At 37.9% G+C, this 26,327-nt stretch overlaps 1 protein-coding gene across 1 annotated transcript in view; it reads left to right on the plus strand.

The window, feature by feature from the left end:
• Positions 1 to 26,327, plus strand: part of EML5 (EMAP like 5) — a 261,422-nt gene that overhangs the window by 131,066 nt on the left and 104,029 nt on the right. Inside the window, exons 12-13 of the mRNA XM_053710836.1 lie at positions 6,601 to 6,706; positions 18,443 to 18,536. Coding sequence (XP_053566811.1) covers positions 6,601 to 6,706; positions 18,443 to 18,536 — 200 coding nt within the window. The remainder of the gene's footprint in view (positions 1 to 6,600; positions 6,707 to 18,442; positions 18,537 to 26,327) is intronic.

Genomic DNA, 26,327 nt, shown 5'->3' on the forward strand with positions numbered 1-26,327 from the left:
CACAAAACATTCAGTATAGGTGGGGATTCCAGAGGCAAAATAGGCTATTTCAAATGCCAAAATAAAGGTAAAAGCAATATTTGTAAATAAATTAATACACTCCAGAAGCTACAATAGATTATTGGCAGTTTCATATACATTTGCCCTTCTTGAATCTCCTGAGAACCTCTGCAGACTTCACAACACTTGCAACTTTGAGTCCCAGAAAACCTTTAATGATTCCAAGCCTATATCCATGTACATTTCAATTTTGACCATTATACATAGTTGCCGACATTTCATTTTATTTTTCCAGGGCCATGCCCATTTATGGGTTGTATAGCTCCACCCACTCCAATTCAGCAGGCACATGAAATACTAATAGTATAATTTAGTCATACTAGTACTTTCATGATTCATGTCATTTTTAAATTCACTTCTATTATAAAAATGTACTTTGTTCTCTAAATACATGGTTATGTACACGCATTATTACAATAATAAATGTATATAGTCCTTTAATGTAGGCGGTTAAATCATCAAGTTCCTCATCACCTCCCTTACTCTCAAGCACATAGGGCCAGAATATAAGTGACGCGTTTAACAGTTGCACGCAAGCAATATCGTGGCTGTTTGCACACGTCGAATGTAATGCGCCTGTATTACAAGTTGAAAGTAAACGTGATTGCTTGATCACAATAAATTTTATGCGCGACAGGATATCGCAGCCTCTGAGCTCTGGTTAAATGTTATGCTCGAATAAAAAGTGTCACAAAATGCATCAAAAATACATTTAAAAGTAAAGTTACACTCATAATAACACTAATAAAAATTATTTTAAAAAAAAATTGCATAAAAAAAGTTATAAGGGTCAAAGATATGAGGTCTCAGGGATTTAACATAGAGATACATACATATACATGTCTAAGTATGTATATACAGCACTTGAGGAAATGCAATCAGTTTTGCGCGCAAGTAGGTTGTTGTTTTTTCTGCTTTTCTTGCTCTATTGGCTTCTTTGGGGGAATACGTTAACGCAGTTGCAATATTCGAAGTTAGACTTTTTGCACGCGCCGGGTTAACATTGTACTTTCAGCTTGTAATGCAAGCGTTACTCAATGCGCATAAAAATCTTACTTCTATCGGAATTAGCGCACGAGTGTAAGCAATAAATAACGCTTTACTCATAATCTAGCCCATAATTGTCATGTACAAAAATAAGCAAGCAAGGGATAAATTGCTAATCCTTTAGCGTCTATAAAGCACTCTTGTTTATGTAAATGTTGCACAGCCTGAAACTAGGAAGTAACATTACCTCAATATGTTTAACCTGCTAACATCATATGTAGATATGATGAGGAATTTTTTTATATTTTACATTGCGAAAATACTATTGAAAGTTTCACAATTCGGTGGCATTTTAAAAGGTAAAGATTCATTTTTATCTTTGCTGCTGCAATGATTGTGGGCAGTAGGTAAATAGAACTAGAAATGTCCAGGTAAATCTGTATTTTGTGTATGTTCTGTGAATTCCAGTCAAAGCACATAAAGAGCCTGGGGGTCGGTCCGATAAAAATCGTCGCCCGCAAAAGTTGGCGACGCCAATATTTGCGCGGGTTTGGTATCCTATATACGGCGTAACCTAGAAGTTACGCGCGTATATTTCTGCCGTCGCCCGTAGTTTTTTGGGCCATAGGCAGGTATACCAAACCCGCGCAGTTTGGTATCCAATATACAGCGTAAGGACTTACGTGGCGAAAATGGAGAAATCTTACTCCATTTTCACCTCGCCACAAAAAGCAGCCGTAAGAAGCCTTACGCTGACTATTGGAGCCCCGTAACTCTCTAAACTAGCTGCTAAATAAACCTAACACCTAACGCATGCGCAATGTCTATCTAACTGTCAACCGCGATCTGCTAAATAAAACCTAACACCTAACGCATGCGCAATGTCTATCTACCTGTCAACTGCGATCTGCTAAATAAAACCTAACACCTAACGCATGCGCAATGTCTATCTACCTGTCAACCGCGATCCCCCGCCGCAATCCCTAATAAAGTATTTAACCCCTAAACCGCCGCCATCTACATAAACTAACCCCCTACTGTGAGCCCCTAAAACCGCCGCCATCTACCTGATCTATCCCATAATCTGACCCCTTACACCGCCGCCAGCTATATTAATATTATTAACCCCTAATCTAATATCCATAAAGTAATAAACTCTATTACCAGCCCTTAAAAGGGCCTTTTGCGGGTCTTTGCCCCAAAGTTAACAGCTCTTTTGCCCTATAACCTGCCCTCCCTACACCGCCGCACCTATATTAATGGTATTAACCCCTAATATAAGCCCCTTACACCGCCGCCATCTATATTAAAATTATTAACCCCTAATTTAATCTACCTACCCCGCCGCCAGCTATATTATCTATATTAACCCTAAGTATATTATAGTTAATATAGTTATTACATTATATATATTAACTATATTAACCCTAATTATATTAGGGTTAATATAGTTAATATAGTTACTATAGTATTTATATTAACTATATTAACTCTATCTAACCCTAACACCCCTAACTAAATTCTTATTAAATAAATCTAATTCATATTATAAACTAAAATATTCCTATTAAAATCTAAATACTTAACTATAAAATAAACCCTAAGATAGCTACAATATAATTAATAATTACATTGTAGCTATGTTAGGGTTTATATTTATTTTACAGGTAAATTGTTAATTATTTTAACTAGGTATAATAGCTATTAAATAGTTATGAACTATTTAATAGCTACCTAGTTAAAATAATTACCCAATTACCTGTAAAATAAATCCTAACCTAAGTTACAAATACACCTACACTATCAATAAATTAAATAAACTACAAATATCTATCTAAAAATACAATTAAATAAACTAAACTAAATTACAAAAAAAACAAACACTAAATTACAAAAAATAAAAAAAAGATTACAAGATTTTTAAGCTAATTACACCTATTCTAAGCCCCCTAATAAAATAATAAAGCCCCCCAAAATAAAAAAATTTCCCTACCCTATTCTAAATTAAAAAAAAGTTCAAACTCTTTTACCTTACCAGCCCTTAAAAGGGCCTTTTGTGGGGGCATGCCCCAAAGAAAACTGCCCTTTTGCCTGAAAAAAAAACACAATACCACCCCCAACATTACAACCCACCACCCACATACCCCTAATCTAACCCAAACCCCCCTTAAATAAACCTAACACTACCCCCCTGAAGATCTCCCTACCTTATCTTCACCACGCCGGGCCGAACTGCTCATCCGATCCGGGCGATGTCTATCCAAGCGGTAAAGAAGAAATCTTCATCCCGGCGATGTTTTTATCCAAGCGGCAGCAAAGTCTTCTTCCATCCGCCAGCATCTTCCATCAAGCGGCATCTACAATCTTCTCTCCACCAACGCGGAGCATCCATCCCGGCCGACGACTAAACGACGAATGAGGTACCTTTAAATGACGTCATCCAAGATGGCGTCCGTCGAATTCCGATTGGCTGATAGGATTCTATCAGCCAATCGGAATTAAGGTAGAAAAATCTGATTGGCTGAGTCAATCAGCCAATCAGATTCAAGTTCAATCCGATTGGCTGAACCAATCAGCCAATCAGATTGAGCTTGCGTTCTATTGGCTGTTCCGATCAGCCAATAGAACGCGAGCTCAATCTGATTGGCTGATTGGTTCAGCCAATCGGATTGAACTTGAATCTGATTGGCTGATTCAATCAGCCAATCAGATTTTTCTACCTTAATTCTGATTGGCTGATAGAATCCTATCAGCCAATCGGAATTCGACGGACGCCATCTTGGATGACGTCATTTAAAGGTACCTTATTCGTTGTTCAGTCGTCGGCCGGGATGGATGCTCCGCGTTGGTGGAGAGAAGATTGAAGATGCCGCTTGATGGAAGATGCTGGCGGATGGAAGAAGACTTTGCTGCCGCTTGGATAAAAACATCACCGGGATGAAGATTTCTTCTTTACCGCTTGGATAGACATCGCCCGGATCGGATGAGCAGTTCGGCCCGGCGTGGTGAAGATAAGGTAGGGAGATCTTCAGGGGGGTAGTGTTAGGTTTATTTAAGGGGGGTTTGGGTTAGATTAGGGGTATGTGGGTGGTGGGTTGTAATGTTGGGGGGTGGTATTGTGGTTTTTTTCAGGCAAAAGAGCAGTTTTCTTTGGGGCATGCCCCCACAAAAGGCCCTTTTAAGGGCTGGTAAGGTAAAAGAGCTTTGAACTTTTTTTAATTTAGAATAGGGTAGGGAAATTTTTTTTATTTTGGGGGGCTTTATTATTTTATTAGGGGGCTTAGAATAGGTGTAATTAGCTTAAAAATCTTGTAATCTTTTTTTTATTTTTTGTAATTTAGTTTTTTTTTTTTTGTAATTTAGTTTAGTTTATTTAATTGTATTTTTAGATAGATATTTGTAGTTTATTTAATTTATTGATAGTGTAGGTGTATTTGTAACTTAGGTTAGGATTTATTTTACAGGTAATTGGGTAATTATTTTAACTAGGTAGCTATTAAATCGTTCATAACTATTTAATAGCTATTATACCTAGTTAAAATAATTAACAATTTACCTGTAAAATAAATATAAACCCTAACATAGCTACAATGTAATTATTAATTATATTGTAGCTATCTTAGGGTTTATTTTATAGGTAAGTATTTAGATTTAAATAGGAATATTTTAATTAATAATATTAATATTAGATTTATTTTAATAAGAGTTTAGTTAGATAGGGTTATTATACTTAATATATATATATATATATATATATATATATATATATAATATAATAACGATATTAACTATATTAACCCTAATATAATTAGGGTTAATATAGTTAATATATATATAATATAATAACTATATTAACTATATTAACCCTAATATAATTAGGGTTAATATAGTTAATATAGCTGGCGGCGGTGTAGGGGGATTAGATTAGGGGTTAATACATTTATTATAGGTGGCCGCGGTGTAGGGGGATGTAGATTGTAGGCAAAAGAGCAGTTTACTTTGTGACAAAGCCCCGCCAAAAGCCCTTTTAAGGGCTGGCAAAAGAGCTGAATTCTTTGGGGCAATGCCACGCAAAAAGCCTTTTTCAGGGCTATTTGTAGGGTTAGACTTAGGTTTAGTGGTAGGGATAGTTTAGTATTTTAGGGGTTAAATAATTTAATATAGATGGCGGCGGGGTAGGGGGATTAGATTAGGGGTTAATAATTTTAAAATAGATAGCGGCGGTGTAGGGGCTCACTTTAGGGGGTAGGTAAGGTAGATGGCGGCGGTGTTAGGGGCTCACTTTAGGGGGTTATAGATTTAATATAGCTTGCGGCGGTTTAGGGGTTAATAACTTTATTATGTTGCGGCGGGGTTTGGGAGCGGCGGTTTAGGGGTTAATACATATTTTATTGTTAGGCTAGTGAGGGGGGATAGCGGATAGAGGGTTAGACGTGTCGGGCTATGTTAGGGAGGCGTGTTAGACGTGTCGGGCTATGTTAGGGAGGCGTGTTAGACAGTGCGGGTGATTTAGACTTTAGTCAGGTTTTGTAGGCGCCGGCAGTTTCTAACGTGCCGTAAGTCACTGGCGACGCCAGAAATTTGTACTTGCGCAGATTTCTGGACATCGCTGGTTTATCCGACTTACGGCACTTTAGCATCTGACGGCGCCGTATATGGGATAACTCGAGTTGCGAGCTGAAACTGCGGGCGACGCGGGTTCCCTCGCTTGCGCCGCAAACTACGCCGTTTATCGGATCGCGCCCCTGATGTCTTAATCCCCAGCTAAGCAAAGCCTCAGTATATAAATGGGGCAATTATGTTCCAAAGTTTGCAACACTATTGAGATGCCTTGCTTCCTCACCCCTTGCCTCCTACCCTCCCTGGTATTATATATTACATTTCATAGTTTCCACTTACCTGACACCTGTCTAAAAACTACTAAACTTCAAAACAACAGAAGACCACAGCTTAATGTCCCTTTAAAGGGACATGAAACCCAACATTTTTCCTTCATGATTTAGATAGAGAGTACAATTTAAAAAATGACAAATGACAAGAATGTGTTATTCTTTGTTGAAGAGACATCTAAATAGGTAGCGTGTACGTCTGGAGCACTACATGACAGGAAATAGTGCTGCTATCTAGTGCTGTTGCTAATGTATAACATTGTTGCAAAATTGCTGCCATATAGTGCTGCAGACACGTGCACGCTCCTGAACTTACCTTCCAGCTTTTTAACAAAGGATAACAAGAAAACAAAGACAATTTGATAATAACAGTACATTGGGAAGTTGTTTAAAATGTTATGTTCTATCTGAATAATAAAAGTAAAAGTTTTGTGTCCCTTTAATAAACGTTTTAGCAAACTATTAAATGTTATGCAGAACAAATGCAGCCAATATTAGATATTTCTAGTGAATTTTCTGAAACATTCCCCCATCCCTAGTATGTATGAGTCTTGGCTCTCTGGGTGTTGATATTTGTGTGCAGACAATGGCTAATTAAAGTCATTACATGCGTGTTTTTATTGAAAGCGACAAGCACGTTTCCCATCTATTAACTGTGTTTCAGGTTGGCCGGGATAGCACAGTTCACATTTGGGACACTGAGACAATCAAACCTCTTTCTGTGTTAAAAGGACATCACCAATATGGAGTTTGTGCCGTTGATTTTTCAGGTAAAATACTTTTTTATGAAAGTACAGTAATTACAGAACTGTGATTAGATTATTTTATTCATTATTATGAGGGAAATACAGTAAAGGTTTTGTGTCACACTGAAATTTAAAGGGACATGGTAGCCTTAGTTAAACTTTCATAATTCAGACTTAGCATGTCATTTTAAAAGCATTCCAGTTTATTTCAGTTATCAGTTACCTCTTTCTCTTTGTATCCTTTGTTATTCCTTTCCATGAAACCATACTAAGGCAGGCTCAGGAAAGTGCATGTCTAGGGCACTGTATGACATTTTTACAAACATATAGTGCTCATGACACGTGCACTCTCCTCCATATGCTCTCATTAAAAATGTCAATAAAGGATATCAAGTGAAAGAGGTAAATTCGATTTTGGACATAAATTGGAAAGAATTGTTTGTATGCTTGCACTGTAAATATTATGCATTCCAATGTTCTTCACATAAGAATATGTTCTTTTTATTTATATATATATATATATATATATATATATATATATATATATATATATATATATATACATACACAGGTGGCCCTCGGTTTACGCCGGTTCAGTTTGCGCTGTTTTAGAATAACAACCTTTTTTTTCAGTCATGTGCAGTAATTAAAATAGCCAGTAGGTGGAGCTGTCTGCTTGTTTTGCAGCAAAGTTATGCAACTTAACAGGTCTGAAATTGATCTGTGTACACAGAGCAGACATTAGCTATCGAGCAGCCACTTCCCTATTATCTTCCTGTCCAGCTGCTTGAGTTGAAGGTGCTTAACTGCTTATTAATCACTGCAGATTGAAATGCATAGAATAGGTGCAGACCCAATATTATCTAACATGCTAACAATGCAGAGAACTGATTGCAGAAAAATGCAAGTAAAAAAACGTTTTTGTTAATTAAACTTAGTTTGATGATGATGATGCAGTCTGTTGTGTAATTATTTTATTAGGTGATGTTTAGCAAATGTTTTTGTTCATTAAACTAAGTTTGATGATGATACAATCTATATTATTAGGTTTATAATGCTGTTTAGCATTTAAAGTCTTCATTTCAAAGATTTGAAAATATGAAAATAATGTATTAGGTGTTACTTATGTCAGTTTTGAGAGGGGCCTGGAACCTAACTCCCTCACTTCCCATTGACTTACATTATAAACTGGGTTTCAATTTACAACGGTTTCGATTTACAACCAATCCTCCTGGAACCTAACCCCGGTGTAAACTGAGGGCTACCTGTGTGTGTATATATATATATATATATATATAAATCTGTATATATCTATACCTATATATAATCATAAATAAAAAGAGAGAAGCGCTCAACCTGGGAACGAACAATAGCATAATAGCTTGTTCTATGGCTAGTTACCACCCTAGAAGCAGCCTCTTTTTGCTCAATTTGTGCCTTTCACAGAGAAGAACTTTCCTGTAGCATATCAGTCTGATCCTGACTTAACAGTGCAGTCCAGCCCCGAAATACCAGGCAATCCCTCTCTGAACGAGAGAAATAGCAAAACCCCAGACGTACGTTTCGGCCTGTTGTGGGCCTCGTCAGTGAAGTGCAGCCATATCCCTCTAGGCACACTGAGCAACGCGTCCACGTCTGGATTACCACATCACACTTAGGGAGACTTCCCTAAGTGTCATAATTTGCATAAATAAAAAGAGAGAAGCGCTCAACCTGGGAACGAACAATAGCATAATAGCTTGTTCTATGGCTAGTTACCACCCTAGAAGCAGCCTCTTTTTGCTCAATATGTGCCTTTCACAGAGAAGAACTTTCCTGTAGCATATCAGTCTGATCCTGACTTAACAGTGCAGTCCAGTCCCGAAATACCAGCCAATCCCTCTCTGAACAAGAGAAATAGCAAAACCCCAGACGTACTTTTCGGCCTATTGTGGGCCTCGTCAGTGAAGTGCAGCCATATCCCTCTAGGCACACTGAGCAACGCGTCCACGTCTGGATTACCACATCACACTTAGGGAGACTTCCCTAAGTGTCATAATTTGCATAAATAATCATATCATATTTATAGATAGATAGATATTTTACCAAAAAATCTTCAGATTTTTATAGAAATATTTATTTTAGAATAAATAAAACATATTCTTCTTTGTGAAGAACATTGGAATGTAAAATATTCATCATATTTCATGTTGGGTTAGTGCGCGAGTATGGGTATTAGTTTTTCTCCAGTTTTCACGCTCCATTGTAGTCGCGGTCGCAATATTCAAAGTTAAAGCACAATTGGGAGCTCAGTATATCGATCCACTTGTAATCTAGCCCTAAATCGAGAATTGAGGAGAGACTTAAAGGGACAGTCAACACCCATGAAAACGTTATCCCATACCTTAGATCAAGCAGAAAAAAAGAGCCTGCACCGCATCCCAGCTTCAATAACACTAACATTAGGTGGCTAATCTTCAATGAACATTTAGTTAACAACGGCAGATATGGCCTCCAAACTCCTCCCCCAGTTACATAGGAGGCTTTTTATCTAAGTCTTCAGCCAATGCGAATCAAATCCTCGGCTAGATTCTTTAGCCGCATTCACGGAGACACTGCTCTATTTCTAATAGCGAGGGTGCGCATTAGAAATAGAACAGTGTCCCTGTGAACGAGTATGGATTTAAAGCAAGAAGCCTCCTACGTAACAGGGGGAGGAGTTTGGCGGCCATATCTGCCGCTGTTAACTAAATGTTCATTGAAGATTAGCCACCTAACGTTAGTGTTATTGAAGATGGGATGTGGTGCAGGCTCTTTTTTTTTTTGCTTGATCTAAGGTATGGGATAACGTTTTCATCGGTGTTGACTGTTCCTTTAAAGTGTTCTGTGTGGTAAAATACAGGACATGTTTTCTAGGGAGGGGGGACTCTGTATAGTCTACTGATTTTCTGCTTATGTACAATATGCTTCACTACTGTACATTATGAAATCCTTTATATTATAGCTAAGATTCATAGATCATTACAACCAACAAATCTTAAAAGCCGTTATATTAAACTACACATCACTGGCTTTCATTTCAGCTTAGATAATGGAATGGCCTCTGTGGTCCATGCACCAGGTCAGCCAAATTGATTTTTGTTTGGCCGGACTAAGCGATGTGGCTTACTTCTTGAAATAGAAAACAGCATTACTTATGACCTACCACTTTATGAGATATAACCCCATTGATTTCATTCTGGTCTGTGCAAAAACCCATCAACATGTTTTTAGCCCCTTTAAAAAGGTTAAAATGTAGTTGGCACAAAAGGACCACTTTGGAGGTTTATATTTCTATGTTGGGACTGTGGATTTGGATTCTATAACTAACATCAAGTCTGCCTTATTAGCACTTCTAAAAGCCCATGCACTGAGCAGCAGATTATGTGTACAATCTGCCAGATGTGGGTCTCTCCCAGCTGAATAAGGAACTGCTAATCTACATCCATCCATTACAGAGCTGTCAGAACCTTTCTCCTTAATACCCTGAAAATGAAACAGCCATTTACCTGATTAAATGAGACTTCCCCCAACCCTTGCGGGCAACCCTGATCCTATGAATAAACAATTTAAGTAATTTGTTTGGACCTTAAACAGCATAATGGTGTCACATTTAGAGGGGGGGCTTTATTCTGATTTAGTCATTGAGTCTGTAATATTGATTCTGGTAATTCAGCTCAAAAACACAGCAGTGTTTGTTTTGTGTGCTGCGCCATGCTTTGCTGTTAAATGAAGGCTGATACATCAAATTATTATATTTTGATTGCAAATTGTTTTAGACTCAGATTGTTTCTCTCTACTTGAAATGAGAGGTCTGGGCAGTGCTAGGAATGCCATAGTAGTTATCAAAAATACCATTTATATTGACTATTCCTGGCACTGGGTCAGTTTTATTGAGGTTCACTTATTAGGTCCTCAATGCTGCAGCCAAAAACAGCTTCACACTAAAGAGCCTTATTATAGGGACATGGAACATTTTAAGATAGTAATATAAAATGTTTAATTATATTTAGTAGAAAAAAGATTAAATATAATTTTATTATTACCCCCCCCCCCCTTTCCTTTAACACTGTTCAACAAAAAATGTTTTAATTTGTTTCCTTCCTAAAAATAGTCATACTTAACTTATTTTGGGTCTTAAAAAACAAATATGACTTCAGAATTTTTGTATTAGCTCTAGTTGTTGAGATACACTACTTGCACTTAAGTAATATAGTCATAGTAAACAGCAATATTACAACAATCTGATATTTTATTAACACAACATAAATTAAAGTCACAAAAAATCAAAGGTAATCACTCAATAAATGTGTACACTTAAAAGCATATAAACTAAGTAAAAAAATAATAAGTGTATACAACCCCAATGGTAAGGATATATAGATAGTGCAAAAACAGCAGCGGTAGTTATATAGAGCAAGGATTCATATACCTCCTAAGGTAAAATGGGAAACAAACAATAGTAATATAAGAAATTACTAAAATAATAGTAATGTAAGAATATTAATGAAAAATCCAGAAAGGACAGGTAGTCACACTTTAAAGAGCTATCACTTAGCTCAAAGCATCAGGCTGTTGGTTACAAAGCCCCTCGGCTCCTAAGGATAATCAGGAACTCCAAGGTAAAGCGTAAAACAATTTATTAACATACAAGGATATACATACAGACTATGTCACAAGGTGTATGACCGTCAGCAACTGCTTGATGCTCCGTCACAAATAGGGTTGCCACCTCCGCCATGTTTTCCTGGAGACTTATGAGTTACACATGCTGCTGGGTGTGCAGGGGGGAACATGAATTGCAGCCCTGGACAGCACACGAATAGTGATCCTGGACAGCACTATTCATGTTCCTCCCTGCATACCCTGCAGCATGTGTAACTCATAATTGTCTATGAAAACATGGCTGATGTGAGGTGGCAACCGTAGTCACAAACCCAATTGCAGTAAGTAACAATCCGACTTAAGGATAAATAATACATGGATAATGTAAATCATTTTTACATACATACATATACATATATATCATTTTTACATACATACATATACATATATATCATTTTTAAAATGTATATATTATAAAAATAAATGTAGAAAATATAAAATAACAATTAAGTCTAGTGGTCATATGAGATTCGAACCGCTGACCTAAAATTCACATAAAATGTGCTAGGTGGGTGTGTTACAATTGCACTATTTATAATTTAACTAAAACAGTAAAAATATTCATTATTATTAGATTCTTTCACAAAATGGCTTTTAACTTATGTATTGCATATTAGGCACTAGAAAGATTTTTTTTTTCTAAATAGGAGCCCAATTTTAAGTGACATTTAAATGGAATTCAGAACATATTACCTTTAGCTGCTGCCTATTTGCCCCACATATGGTAATGGACCTAGTGCTGTGCAGGGTGTTATGGCAACCTGGGATGTAACAATCTTAGCTCATAGGGAATTACAGCTGAGCATCAGGGGAAGGTGCAATAGTGATATATAAGAAAGGAAATCTGTGAGTGGTTATGGTATAAAGCATCATGTATAACATACAGGCGGTGTGGTGAGATAGGTTTGCTAAGGCCTGCTCAGCTGTGTGACACTGAAGAAGTTGTTAATAAATTTACCCCAGTGTACTGCACAGCTAGACTCAAATAAAAGCTACAGCTGTCTCCAGTTCTCCTTATAATGTTTATACACATAAGCTATGAAATATTGCATACACTGTATATTTCACTGACTCAACATGTTTTTTTATGTTTGATAATGCTTAGCTGATCAGTTCTGTTGATTTTAGACCTGGGGGTCGATCCGATAAAAATCGTCGCCCGCAAAAGTCGGTGACGCCAATATTTGCGCGGGTTTGGTATCACATATACGGCGTAACCTAGAAGTTACGCCCGTATATTTCTGCCGTCGCCCGTAGTTTTTTGGGCCATAGGCAGGTATACCAAACCAGCGCAGTTTGGTATCCAATATACAGCGTAAGGACTTACGTGGCGAAAATGGAGAAATCTTACTCCATTTTCACCTTGCCACAAAAAGCAGCCGTAAGAAGCCTTACGCTGAGTAAATAAAACCTAACACCTAACGCATGCGCAATGTCTATCTAGCTGTCAACCGCGATCTGCTAAATAAAACCTAACACCTAACGGATGCGCAATGTCTATCTCCCTGTCAACCGCGATCCCCCGCCGCAATCCCTAATAAAATATTTAACCCCTAAACCGCCGCCATCTACATAAACTAACCCCCTACTGTGAGCCCCTAAAACCGCCGCCATCTACCTTATCTATCCCCTAATCTGACCCCTTAAACCGCGGCCACCTATATAAAAATTATTAACCCCTAATCGAATCCCCCTATACCGCCGCCAGCTATATGAATATTATTAACCCCTAATCTAATCCCCCTAAAATAATTATCTCTATTACCAGCCCTTAAAAGGGCCTTTTGCGGGGCTTTGCCCCAAAGTAAACAGCTCTTTTGCCCTATAACCTGCCCTCCCTACACCGCCACCACCTATATTAATGGTATTAACCCCTAATGTAAGCCTCTTACACCGCCGCCATCTATATTAAAATTATTAACCCCTAATTTAATCTACCTACCCCGCCGCCAGCTATATTATCTATATTAACCCTAAGTATATTATAGTTAATATAGTTATTACATTATATATATTAACTATATTAACCCTAATTATATTAGGGTTAATATAGTTACTATAGTATTTATATTAACTATATTAACTCTATCTAACCCTAACACCCCTAACTAAATTCTTATTAAATAAATCTAATTCATATTATAAACTAAAATATTCCTATTAAAATCTAAATACTTACCTATAAAATAAACCCTAAGATAGCTGCAATATAATTAATAATTACATTGTAGCTATGTTAGGGTTTATATTTATTTTACAGGTAAATTGTTAATTATTTTAACTAGGTATAATAGCTATTAGATAGTTATGAACTATTTAATAGCTACCTACTTAAAATAATTACCCAATTACCTGTAAAATAAATCCTAACCTAAGTTACAAATACACCTACACTATCAATAAATTAAATAAACTACAAATATCTATCTAAAAATACAATTAAATAAACTAAACTAAATTACAAAAAAAAACAAACACTAAATTACAAAAAATAAAAAAAAGATTACAAGATTTTTAAGCTAATTACACCTATTCTAAGCCCCCTAATAAAATAATAAAGCCCCCCAAAATAAAAAAAATTCCCTACCCTATTCTAAATTAAAAAAAGTTCAAAGCTCTTTTACCTTACCAGCCCTTAAAAGGGCCTTTTGTGGGGGCATGCCCCAAAGAAAACTGCTCTTTTGCCTGAAAAAAAAACACAATACCACCCCCCAACATTACAACCCACCACCCACATACCCCTAATCTAACCCAAACCCCCCTTAAATAAACCTAACACTACCCCCCTGAAGATCTCCCTACCTTATCTTCACCACACAACGGGCAGAACTCCTCATCCGATCCGGGCGATGTCTATCCAAGCGGTAAAGAAGAAATCTTCATCCCGGCGATGTTTTTATCCAAGCGGCAGCAAAGTCTTCTTCCATCCGCCAGCATCTTCCATCAAGCGGCATCTTCAATCTTCTCTCCACCAACGCGGAGCATCCATCCCAGCCGACGACTGAACGACGAATGAGGTACCTTTAAATGACGTCATCCAAGATGGCGTCCGTCGAATTCCGATTGGCTGATAGGATTCTATCAGCCAATCGGAATTAAGGTAGAAAAATCTGATTGGCTGATTGAATCAGCCAATCAGATTCAAGTTCAATCCGATTGGCTGAACCAATCAGCCAATCAGATTGAGCTCGTGTTCTATTGGCTGTTCCGATCAGCCAATAGAACGCAAGCTCAATCTGATTGGCTGATTGGTTCAGCCAATCGGATTGAACTTGAATCTGATTGGCTGATTCAATCAGCCAATCAGATTTTTCTACCTTAATTCCGATTGGCTGATAGAATCCTATCAGCCAATCGTAATACGATGGACGCCATCTTGGATGACGTCATTTAAAGGTACCTCATTCGTCGTTCAGTCGTCGGCCGGGATGGATGCTCCGCGTTGGTGGAGAGAAGATTGAAGATGCCGCTTGATGGAAGATGCTGGCGGATGGAAGAAGACTTTGCTGCCGCTTGGATAAAAACATCGCCGGGATGAAGATTTCTTCTTTACCGCTTGGATAGACATCGCCCGGATCGGATGAGGAGTTCTGCCCGGCGTGGTGAAGATAAGGTAGGGAGATCTTCAGGGGGGTAGTGTTAGATTTATTTAAGGGGGGTTTGGGTTAGATTAGGGGTATGTGGGTGGTGGGTTGTAATGTTGGGGGGTGGTATTGTGTTTTTTTTCAGGCAAAAGAGCAGTTTTCTTTGGGGCATGCCCCCACAGAAGGCCCTTTTAAGGGCTGGTAAGGTAAAAGAGTTTTGAACTTTTTTTAATTTAGAATAGGGTAGGGAAATTTTTTTATTTGGGGGGGCTTTATTATTGTATTAGGGGGCTTAGAATAGGTGTAATTATCTTAAAAATCTTGTAATCTTTTTTTTATTTTTTGTAATTTAGTGTTTGTTTGTTTTTTGTAATTTAGTTTAGTTTATTTAATTGTATTTTTAGATAGATATTTGTAGTTTATTTAATTTATTGATAGTGTAGGTGTATTTGTAACTTAGGTTAGGATTTATTTTACAGGTAATTGGGTAATTATTTTAACTAGGTAGATATTAAATAGTTAATAACTATTTAATATCTATTATACCTAGTTAAAATAATTAACAATTTACCTGTAAAATAAATATAAACCCTAACATAGCTACAATGTAATTATTAATTATATTGTAGCTATCTTAGGGTTTATTTTATAGGTAAGTATTTAGATTTAAATAGGAATATTTTAATTAATAATATTAATATTAGATTTATTTTAATAAGAGTTTAGTTAGGATGTTAGAGTTAGATATGGTTATTATACTTAATATATATATTTAATATAATAACGATATTAACTATATTAACCCTAATATAATTAGGGTTAATATAGTTAATATAGCTGGTGGCGGTGTAGGGGGATTAGATTAGGGGTTAATACATTTATTATAGGTGGCCGCGGTGTAGGGGGATGTAGATTATAGGCAAAAGAGCAGTTTACTTTGTGACAAAGCCCCGCCAAAAGCCCTTTTAAGGGCTGGCAAAAGAGCTGTTACTTTGGGGCATTCCCCCGCAAAAAGCCCTTTTAAGGGCAGGCAAAAGAGCTGTTACTTTGGGGCAATGCCACGCAAAAAGCCCTTTTCAGGGCTATTTGTAGGGTTAGACTTAGGTTTAGTGGTAGGGATAGTTTAGTATTTTAGGGGTTGAATAATTTAATATAGATGGCGGCGGGGTAGGGGGATTAGATTAGGGGTTAATAATTTTAAAATAGATAGCGGCGGGGTAGGGGCTCACTTTAGGGGGTAGGTAAGGTAGATGGCGGCGGTGTTAGGGGCTCACTTTAGGGGGTTATAGATTTAATATAGCTGGCGGCGGTTTAGGGGTTAATAACTTTATTATGTTGCGGCGGGGTTTGGGAGCGGCGGTTTAGGGGTTAATACATATTTTATTGTTAGGTTAGTGAGGGGGGATAGCGGATAGAGGGTTAGACGTGTCGGGCTATGTTAGGGAGGCGTGTTAGACAGTGCGGGTGATTTAGACTTTAGTCAGGTTTTGTAGGCGCCGGCAGTTTCTAACGTGCTGTAAGTCACTGGCGACGCCAGAAATTTGTACTTGCGCAGATTTCTGGACATCGCTGGTTTATCCGACTTACGGCACTTTAGCATCTGACGGCGCCGTATATGGGATAGCTCGAGTTGCGAGCTAAAACTGCGGGCAACGCGGGTTCCCTCGCTTGCGCCGCAAACTACGCCGTTTATCGGATCGTGCCCCTGGTTACTAAATGAATGAGCCTACCATTGCTTCCAATATTATTTTTAGGTTGACTGTTGCCTTCACCTCTGCTCCCACAACCCTTAACTAATTTTCAGCATTAAAGGGACATGAAACCCAAAATGTTTCTTTAATAATGATTCAAACAGAGAATACTTTGTAAACAACTTTTCCATTTACTTCTATTATCAAATTTGCTTCATTCTCTTGGTATCCTTTCTTGAAGAGCAGTAATGCACTACTGGGAACTTGCGGAACACAAGCCAATCACAAAAAGCATAGATGTGCAGCTACCAGTCAGCAGCTTGCTCCCAGTGCCTGAGCCTTCCTAAGTATACTTTTCAACAAAGGATACCAATTTAACAAAGCAAATTAGATAAAACAAGTAAATTTAAAAGTTGAGTAAAATTGTATGCGCTATCTGACTCACAAAATAAAAATTATCGGTCTGTCACTTTAAATTTACCCTGATTCGGGTGAAGGTTGTCTGTTAACATCACACATTCCACTTCTTATGTAGATGTATAATTTCCAAATGCAGGAAATTCTAATACAGGAAATTCTAATACATAATTAAAGGGACACTGAACCCAATTTTTTTCTTTCGTGAATCAGATATAACAGCAATTTTAAGCAACTTTCTAATTTACTCCTATTATCAAATTTTCTTCATTCTCATGGTATCTTTATTTGAAATGCACTAATGTAAGTTTAGATGCCGGACCATTTTTGGTGAATAACCTGGGTTATTCTTGCTGATTGGTGGATAAATCCACCAATAAAAAAGTGCTGTCCAGAGTTCTGAATCAAAAAAAGCAGCTTAGATGCCTTCTTTTTCAAATAAAGATAGCAAGTGAACAAAGAAAAATTGATAATAGGAGTACATTAGAAAGTTGCTTAAAATTGCATGCTCTATCTGAATCATGAAATATTTTTTTTTTGGTTCAGTGTCCCTTTAAAAACAGCTGGCAGACAAATCTACTGCAGTATATTTTTACATTTCTGTGCTAAAGGTAATTGCACTGGGATAGTAAAAGTTATCTAATGCTCACATCATGATAGGATCAAGTGCTGTGCCTTGATAGAATTCATGTTGCTTATTAAGCAGGGTAAATTGATTCATTTTCTGTCAAGCGCCAGCGTCCTTTTTCCTGGCAGCTCTTTCATTAGATGTAAATACCTATGAAGCGCTTGGTTAGATGTAATATTCAGGGGATTGCTTTTTGATGCATGATAGATACAGCACTAACAAGAACAATGAAGATAATCAGCTGCTTGTGATGCAGTGTACATAGCCTCATGATGTATCACTCAACAATAACATTGAGTTTTTGCGGAAATTCCCAGCAATCCATTTTATCTTCCTTCTGCGAAACTATGTTCTACCACAGACTTTCTCAACTCCAGTCCGCAAGTACCGCTAACAGGCCAGATTTCATGATATCTTGACTAGAGCACAGGTGAAATAATCAGCTCATGGGTGAGAGCGGTTGTAACCATGGTTACTAATCAGCTGATTGTTTCATCTCTGTTCTAACATACTGATTTAAATAGCATTATAAGAAAGTATCTCTTATTGTAGGTTGTCAAATGTTTATCTTCAAGGGTTGGACAAGAATAAAGTGAATGATCCACTAGCTGACCCACTTGTACTCATAGAGGTATATTGTTAACCCTATGAGGAGCTAAGGTTGTAAGTTAGACCAATAACACCAGATACATATTTCATGTGTGCTGTCCATCTCCGTCCTACAGTACAAACCTCTCATTGCTGTTCTTACTTGCAGCTGATGGGAAGCGTTTGGCCTCCGTTGGCATTGATGACAATCACACCATCGTCCTATGGGACTGGAAGAAAGGAGAAAAACTCTCATCAGTAAGGTCTGTATCTGCATTAAGTAGAACCTTCTAGATAGAACATCTAAACCCTTCCCATAATGGCACTGACCACCCATAAACCACCTAGCAACACTGACACCCTAATCCCAGCTGCCCTGTCATGCCCGCAAACCTTCCAAACACCACCATTAACCATACCATGTGACCACTGTGTGTCAGCCTTTCGCATAGACTGATCCTGTGCTGCCTGAGATACCCCATACTGCTCCAGCTACCCCCCCCCCCCCCCCTGACTACTCTGGCACACTCTATAGTTAGTAAAGTGCTTTCAGCACAGTATTAATACCTGTAAGACCATAAAAAATGCAATTGTGGTCTGCATAATGGTGGACATAAATTAAACGATGCTCTTCTACCAAGGAATAGTTTGTAGAAGATAAGGTCCACCATTTCCAACCTTGATATTTGGGTTTGTGATGCCCTTTTTAGCACCACTAAATATTATGGTATAGAACCACCACTGGTGTTTAAAAGGTATACATGTATGCTGCCTTAAAGGGACATGAAACCCCCAAAAAATGTTTTTGTGATTCAGATAGGGCATAAAATGAAAACAAAAAACCTTTTCCATTTTACTTTAATTATTAAATTTGCTTCATTCTCCTGGCGTCCATTGTTAAAGAGAGCAGCAATGCACTACTGGATGCTAGCGAAACACATTGAGTAAGCCAATGACCAGAGGCCCATATGTGCAGCCACTAATCAGCAGCTGTCTCCCAGTAGTGCATTGCTGCTGAGCCTACATAGATATGCTTTTCAACAAAGTATACCAAGAGAATGATGAAAATTAGATAATAGAAAGTCAATTGGACAGTTGTTTAAAATGGCATGTTCTATCTGAATCATGAACGTTTAATTTGACTTTATTGTCCCCTTTTAACTGTCTTCGGAGCTGCATCTTTTCTGTAGTAGAATAGGAGTGGGATGCAAGACCACCATTCATTATATATTTCACTATGTAGCAGGGGTTAAACACATTAGACAAGGGCATTGCAAAACCCCCTTTTTATTGTATATATTCTATTAAAAATCAATAACGGTATTTCAGTGTGTAAGAAAACATTCTTCATGCAGCTATTCTCACGATTCTTGGATTCATCAAATTCAGCTGCATTGACCACTCGGTACCCTTATTGGCCTCTTACGTGTGTCATATTGTTCTCAGGACTTTTTAATGCTCAGTTTAAAGGTTAATAACCATTTGGTTTTTAGTGTGATAAAAAGGTAGTTCATGTCACATGTAGGAACAATGAAACATTTTCACAGCTAAAATCTAAATAAAACTTTTATTTCTTTCATGTAATTAGCAAGAGTCCATGAGCTAGTGACGTATGGGATATACATTCCTACCAGGAGGGGCAAAGTTTCCCAAACCTCAAAATGCCTATAAATACACCCCTCACCACACCCACAAATCAGTTTTACAAACTTTGCCTCCTATGGAGGTGGTGAAGTAAGTTTGTGCTAGATTCTACGTTGATATGGGCTCCGCAGCAGGTTGGAGCCCGGTTTTCCTCTCAGCGTGCAGTGAATGTCAGAGGGATGTGAGGAGAGTATTGCCTATTTGAATTCAATGATCTCCTTCTACGGGGTCTATTTCATAGGTTCTCTGTTATCGGTCGTAGAGATTCATCTCACGATTCTTGGATTCATCAAATTCAGCTGCATTGACCACTCGGTACCCTTATTGGCCTCTTACGTGTGTCATATTGTTCTCAGGACTTTTTAATGCTCAGTTTAAAGGTTAATAACCATTTGGTTTTTAGTGTGATAAAAAGGTAGTTCATGTCACATGTAGGAACAATGAAACATTTTCACAGCTAAAATCTAAATAAAACTTTTATTTCTTTCATGTAATTAGCAAGAGTCCATGAGCTAGTGACGTATGGGATATACATTCCTACCAGGAGGGGCAAAGTTTCCCAAACCTCAAAATGCCTATAAATACACCCCTCACCACACCCACAAATCAGTTTTACAAACTTTGCCTCCTATGGAGGTGGTGAAGTAAGTTTGTGCTAGATTCTACGTTGATATGGGCTCCGCAGCAGGTTGGAGCCCGGTTTTCCTCTCAGCGTGCAGTGAATGTCAGAGGGATGTGAGGAGAGTATTGCCTATTTGAATTCAATGATCTCCTTCTACGGGGTCTATTTCATAGGTTCTCTGTTATCGGTCGTAGAGATTCATCTCTTACCTCCCTTTTCAGATCGACGATATACTCTTATATATACCATTACCTCTACTGATTCTCGTTTCAGTACTGGTTTGGCTTTCTACTACTTGTAGATGAGTGTCCTGGGGTAAGTAAGTCTTATTTTCTTTGACACTCTAAGCTATGGTTGGGCGCTTTTATATAAAGTTCTAAATATATGTGTTCAAACATTTATTTGCCTTGACTCAGGATGTTCAACGTTCCTTATTTCAGACAGTCAGTTTCATATTTGGGATAATGCATATGAATAAATCAATTTTTTTCTTACCTTAAAATTTGACTTTTTTTCCCTGTGGGCTGTTAGGCTCGCGGGGGCTGAAAATGCTTCATTTTATTGCATCATTCTTGGCGCGGACTTTTTTGGCGCAAAACTTTTTTTCTTGTTTCCGGCGTCATACGTGTCGCCGGAAGTTGCGTCATTTTTTGACGTTTTTTTGCACCAAAAGTGTCGGCGTTCCGGATGTGGGCGTCACTATTGTCTCCACATTATTTAAGTCTCATTGTTTATTGCTTCTGGTTGCTAGAAGCTTATTCACTGGCATTTATTCCCATTCCTGAAACTGTCATTTAAGGAATTTGATCAATTTTGCTTTATATGTTGTTTTTTCTATTACATATTGCAAGATGTCCCAGATTGACCTTGAGTCAGAAGATACTTCTGGAAAATCGCTGCCTGGTGCTGGATCTACCAAAGTTAAGTGTATCTGCTGTAAACTTGTGGTATCTGTTCCTCCAGCTGTTGTTTGCAATGAATGTCATGACAAACTTGTTAATGCAGATAATATTTCCTTTAGTAATGTTACATTACCTGTTGTTGTTCCATCAACATCTAATACTCAGAGTGTTCCTGTTAACATAAGAGATTTTGTTTCTAAATCCATTAAGAAGGCTATGTCTGTTATTCCTCCTTCTAGTAAACGTAAAAGGTCTTTTAAAACTTCTAATTTTTCAGATGAATTTTTAAATGAACATTATCATTCTGATTCTGATAATGATTCCTCTGGTTCAGAGGATTCTGTTTCAGAGGATGATGCTGATAAATCTTCATATTTATTTAAAATGGAATTTATTCGTTCTTTACTTAAAGAAGTCTTAATTGCATTAGAAATAGAGGATTCTGGTCCTCTTGATACTAAATCTAAACGTTTAAATAAGGTTTTTAAATCTCCTGTAGTTATTCCAGAAGTTTTTCCTGTCCCTGATGCTATTTCTGAAGTAATCTCCAGGGAATGGAATAATTTAGGTAATTCATTTACTCCTTCTAAACGTTTTAAGCAATTATATCCTGTGCCATCTGACAGATTAGAGTTTTGGGACAAAATCCCTAAGGTTGATGGGGCTGTCTCTACTCTTGCTAAACGTACTACTATTCCTACGGCAGATAGTACTTCCTTTAAGGATCCTTTAGATAGGAAGATTGAATCCTTTCTAAGAAAAGCTTACTTATGTTCAGGTAATCTTCTTAGTCCTGCTATATCTTTAGCGGATGTTGCTGCAGCCTCAACTTTTTGGTTAGAAGCTTTAGCACAACAAGTAACAGATCATAATTCTCATAGCATTGTTAATCTTCTTCAACATGCTAATAACTTTATTTGTGATGCCATCTTTGATATCATTAGGGTTGATGTCAGGTATATGTCTCTAGCTATTTTAGCTAGAAGAGCTTTATGGCTTAAGACTTGGAATGCTGATATGTCTTCTAAGTCAACTTTGCTTTCCCTTTCTTTCCAGGGTAATAAATTATTTGGTTCTCAGTTGGATTCTATTATTTCAACTGTTACTGGAGGGAAAGGAACTTTTTTACCACAGGATAAAAAATCTAAAGGTAAATTTAGGTCTAATAATCGTTTTCGTTCCTTTTGTCACAATAAGGAACAAAAGCCTGATCCTTCATCTACAGGAGCGATATCAGTTTGGAAACCATCTCCAGTCTGGAATAAATCCAAGCCTTTTAGAAAACCAAAGCCAGCTCCCAAGTCCACATGAAGGTGCGGCCCTCATTCCAGCTCAGCTGGTAGGGGGCAGATTACGTTTTTTCAAAGAAATTTGGATCAATTCAATTCACAATCTGTGGATTCAGAACATTGTTTCAGACGGGTACAGAATTGGCTTCAAGATAAGGCCTCCTACAAAGAGGTTTTTTCTTTCCCGTGTCCCAGTAAATCCAGCGAAGGCTCAAGCATTTCTGAAATGTGTTTCAGATCTAGAGTTGGCTGGAGTAATTATGCCAGTTCCAGTTCTGGAACAGGGACTGGGGTTTTATTCAAATCTCTTCTTTGTACCAAAGAAGGAGAATTCCTTCAGACCAGTTCTGGATCTAAAAATATTGAATCGTTATGTAAGAATACCAACATTCAAAATGGTAACTATAAGGACTATTCTGCCTTTTGTTCAGCAAGGTCATTATATGTCCACAATAGATTTACAGGATGCATATCTGCATATTCCGATTCATACAGATCACTATCAGTTTCTGAGATTCACTTTCCTAGACAAGCATTACCAATTTGTGGCTCTGCCGTTTGGCCTAGCAACAGCTCCAAGGATTTTTACAAAGGTTCTCGGAGCCCTTCTGTCTGTAATCAGAGAACAGGGTATTGTGGTATTTCCTTATTTGGACGATATCTTGGTACTTGCTCAGTCTTCACATTTAGCAGAATCTCATACGAATCGACTCGTATTGTTTCTTCGAGATCATGGTTGGAGGATCAATTTACCGAAAAGTTCATTGATTCCTCAGACAAGGGTAACCTTTTTAGGTTTCCAGATAGATTCAGTGTCCATGACTCTGTCTCTGACAGACAAGAGACGTCTAAAATTGGTTTCAGCTTGTCTAAACCTTCAGTCTCAATCATTCCCTTCGTAGACTTATGCATGGAAATTCTAGGTCTTATGACTGCTGCATCGGACGCGATCCCCTTTGCTCGTTTTCACATGCAACCTCTTCAGCTCTGTATGCTGAACCAGTGGTGCAGGGATTACACAAAGATATATCAATTGATATCTTTAAAACCGATTGTACGACACTCTCTGACGTGGTGGACAGATCACCATTGTTTAGTTCAGGGGGCTTCTTTTGTTCTTCCAACCTGGACTGTGATTTCAACAGATGCAAGTCTGACAGGTTGGGGAGCTGTTTGGGGGTCTCTGACAGCACAAGGGGTTTGGGAATCTCAGGAGGTGAGATTACCAATCAATATTTTGGAACTCCGTGCAATTTTCAGAGCTCTTCAGTCATGGCCTCTTCTAAAGAGAGAATCGTTCATTTGTTTTCAGACAGACAATGTCACAACTGTGGCATATATCAATCATCAAGGAGGGACTCACAGTCCTCTGGCTATGAAAGAAGTATCTCGAATTCTGGTTTGGGCGGAATCCAGCTCCTGTCTAATTTCTGCGGTTCATATCCCAGGTATAGACAATTGGGAAGCGGATTATCTCAGTCGCCAAACGTTACATCCGGGCGAATGGTCTCTTCACCCAGAGGTATTTCTTCAGATTGTTCAAATGTGGGGACTTCCAGAAATAGATCTGATGGCCTCTCATCTAAACAAGAAACTTCCCAGGTATCTGTCCAGATCCAGGGATCCTCAGGCGGAAGCAGTGGATGCATTGTCACTTCCTTGGAAGTATCATCCTGCCTATATCTTTCCGCCTCTAGTTCTTCTTCCAAGAGTAATCTCCAAGATTCTGAAGGAATGCTTGTTTGTTCTGCTGGTGGCTCCAGCATGGCCTCACAGGTTTTGGTATGCGGATCTTGTCTGGATGGCCTCTTGCCAACCGTGGACTCTTCCGTTAAGACCAGACCTTCTGTCGCAAGGTCCTTTTTTCCATCAGGATCAAAAATCCTTAAGTTTGAAGGTATGGAGATTGAACGCTTGATTCTTAGTCAAAGAGGTTTCTCTGACTCTGTGATTAATACTATGTTACAGGCTCGTAAATCTGTATCTAGGAAGATATATTATCGAGTCTGGAAGACTTACATTTCTTGGTGTCTTTCTCATCATTTTTCCTGGCATTCTTTTAGAATTCCGAGAATTTTACAGTTTCTTCAGGATGGTTTGGATAAAGGTTTGTCTGCAAGTTCCTTGAAAGGACAAATCTCTGCTCTTTCTGTTCTTTTTCACAGAAAGATTGCTAATCTTCCTGATATTCATTGTTTGGTACAAGCTTTGGTTCGTATAAAACCTGTTATTAAGTCAATTTCTCCACCTTGGAGTTTGAATTTGGTTCTGGGGGCTCTTCAAGCTCCTCCGTTTGAACCTATGCATTCACTGGACATTAAATTACTTTCTTGGAAAGTTTTGTTTCTTTTGGCCATCTCTTCTGCTAGAAGAGTTTCTGAATTATCTGCTCTTTCTTGTGAGTCTCCTTTTCTGATTTTTCATCAGGATAAGGCAGTGTTGCGAACTTCTTTTAAATTTTTACCTAAGGTTGTGAATTCTAACAACATTAGTAGAGAAATTGTGGTTCCTTCATTGTGTCCTAATCCTAAGAATTCTAAGGAGAGATCATTGCATTCTTTGGATGTAGTTAGAGCTTTGAAATATTATGTTGAAGCTACTAAGAATTTCCGAAAGACTTCTAGTCTATTTGTTATCTTTTCCGGTTCTAGGAAAGGTCAGAAGGCCTCTGCCATTTCTTTGGCATCTTGGTTGAAATCTTTAATTCATCATGCTTATGTCGAGTCGGGTAAAACTCCGCCTCAAAGGATTACAGCTCATTCTACTAGGTCAGTTTCTACTTCCTGGGCGTTTAGGAATGAAGCTTCGGTTGATCAGATTTGCAAAGCAGCAACTTGGTCTTCTTTGCATACTTTTACTAAATTCTACCATTTTGATGTGTTTTCTTCTTCTGAAGCAGTTTTTGGTAGAAAAGTACTTCAGGCAGGTGTTTCAGTTTGATTCTTCTGCTTATAATTTCAGTTTTTTTCATTATAAGATTTAATCTTTATTTTGGGTGTGGATTATTTTCAACGGAATTGGCTGTCTTTATTGTATCCCTCCCTCTCTAGTGACTCTTGCGTGGAAGATCCACATCTTGGGTAGTCATTATCCCATACGTCACTAGCTCATGGACTCTTGCTAATTACATGAAAGAAAACCTAATTTATGTAAGAACTTACCTGATAAATTCATTTCTTTCATATTAGCAAGAGTCCATGAGGCCCACCCTTTTTTGTGGTGGTTATGATTTTTTTGTATAAAGCACAATTATTCCAATTCCTTATTTTTTATGCTTTCGCACTTTTTTCTTATCACCCCACTTCTTGGCTATTCGTTAAACTGATTTGTGGGTGTGGTGAGGGGTGTATTTATAGGCATTTTGAGTTTTGGGAAACTTTGCCCCTCCTGGTAGGAAATATCCCATACGTCACTAGCTCATGGACTCTTGCTAATATGAAAGAAATGAATTTATCAGGTAAGTTCTTACATAAATTAGGTTTTGTAAAATGACCCAAAATTTTGAATTGCACAGGTCATGAATTGATATTATTGGTTAACCGATTATTTAATAATTATAAGTACTGAATAAATTAGCCAACAAAATATATTTCTCTT

Source organism: Bombina bombina, chromosome 1, assembly GCF_027579735.1.
Source record: "Bombina bombina isolate aBomBom1 chromosome 1, aBomBom1.pri, whole genome shotgun sequence".
In the NCBI taxonomy this organism is placed as follows: Eukaryota; Metazoa; Chordata; class Amphibia; order Anura; family Bombinatoridae; genus Bombina; species Bombina bombina.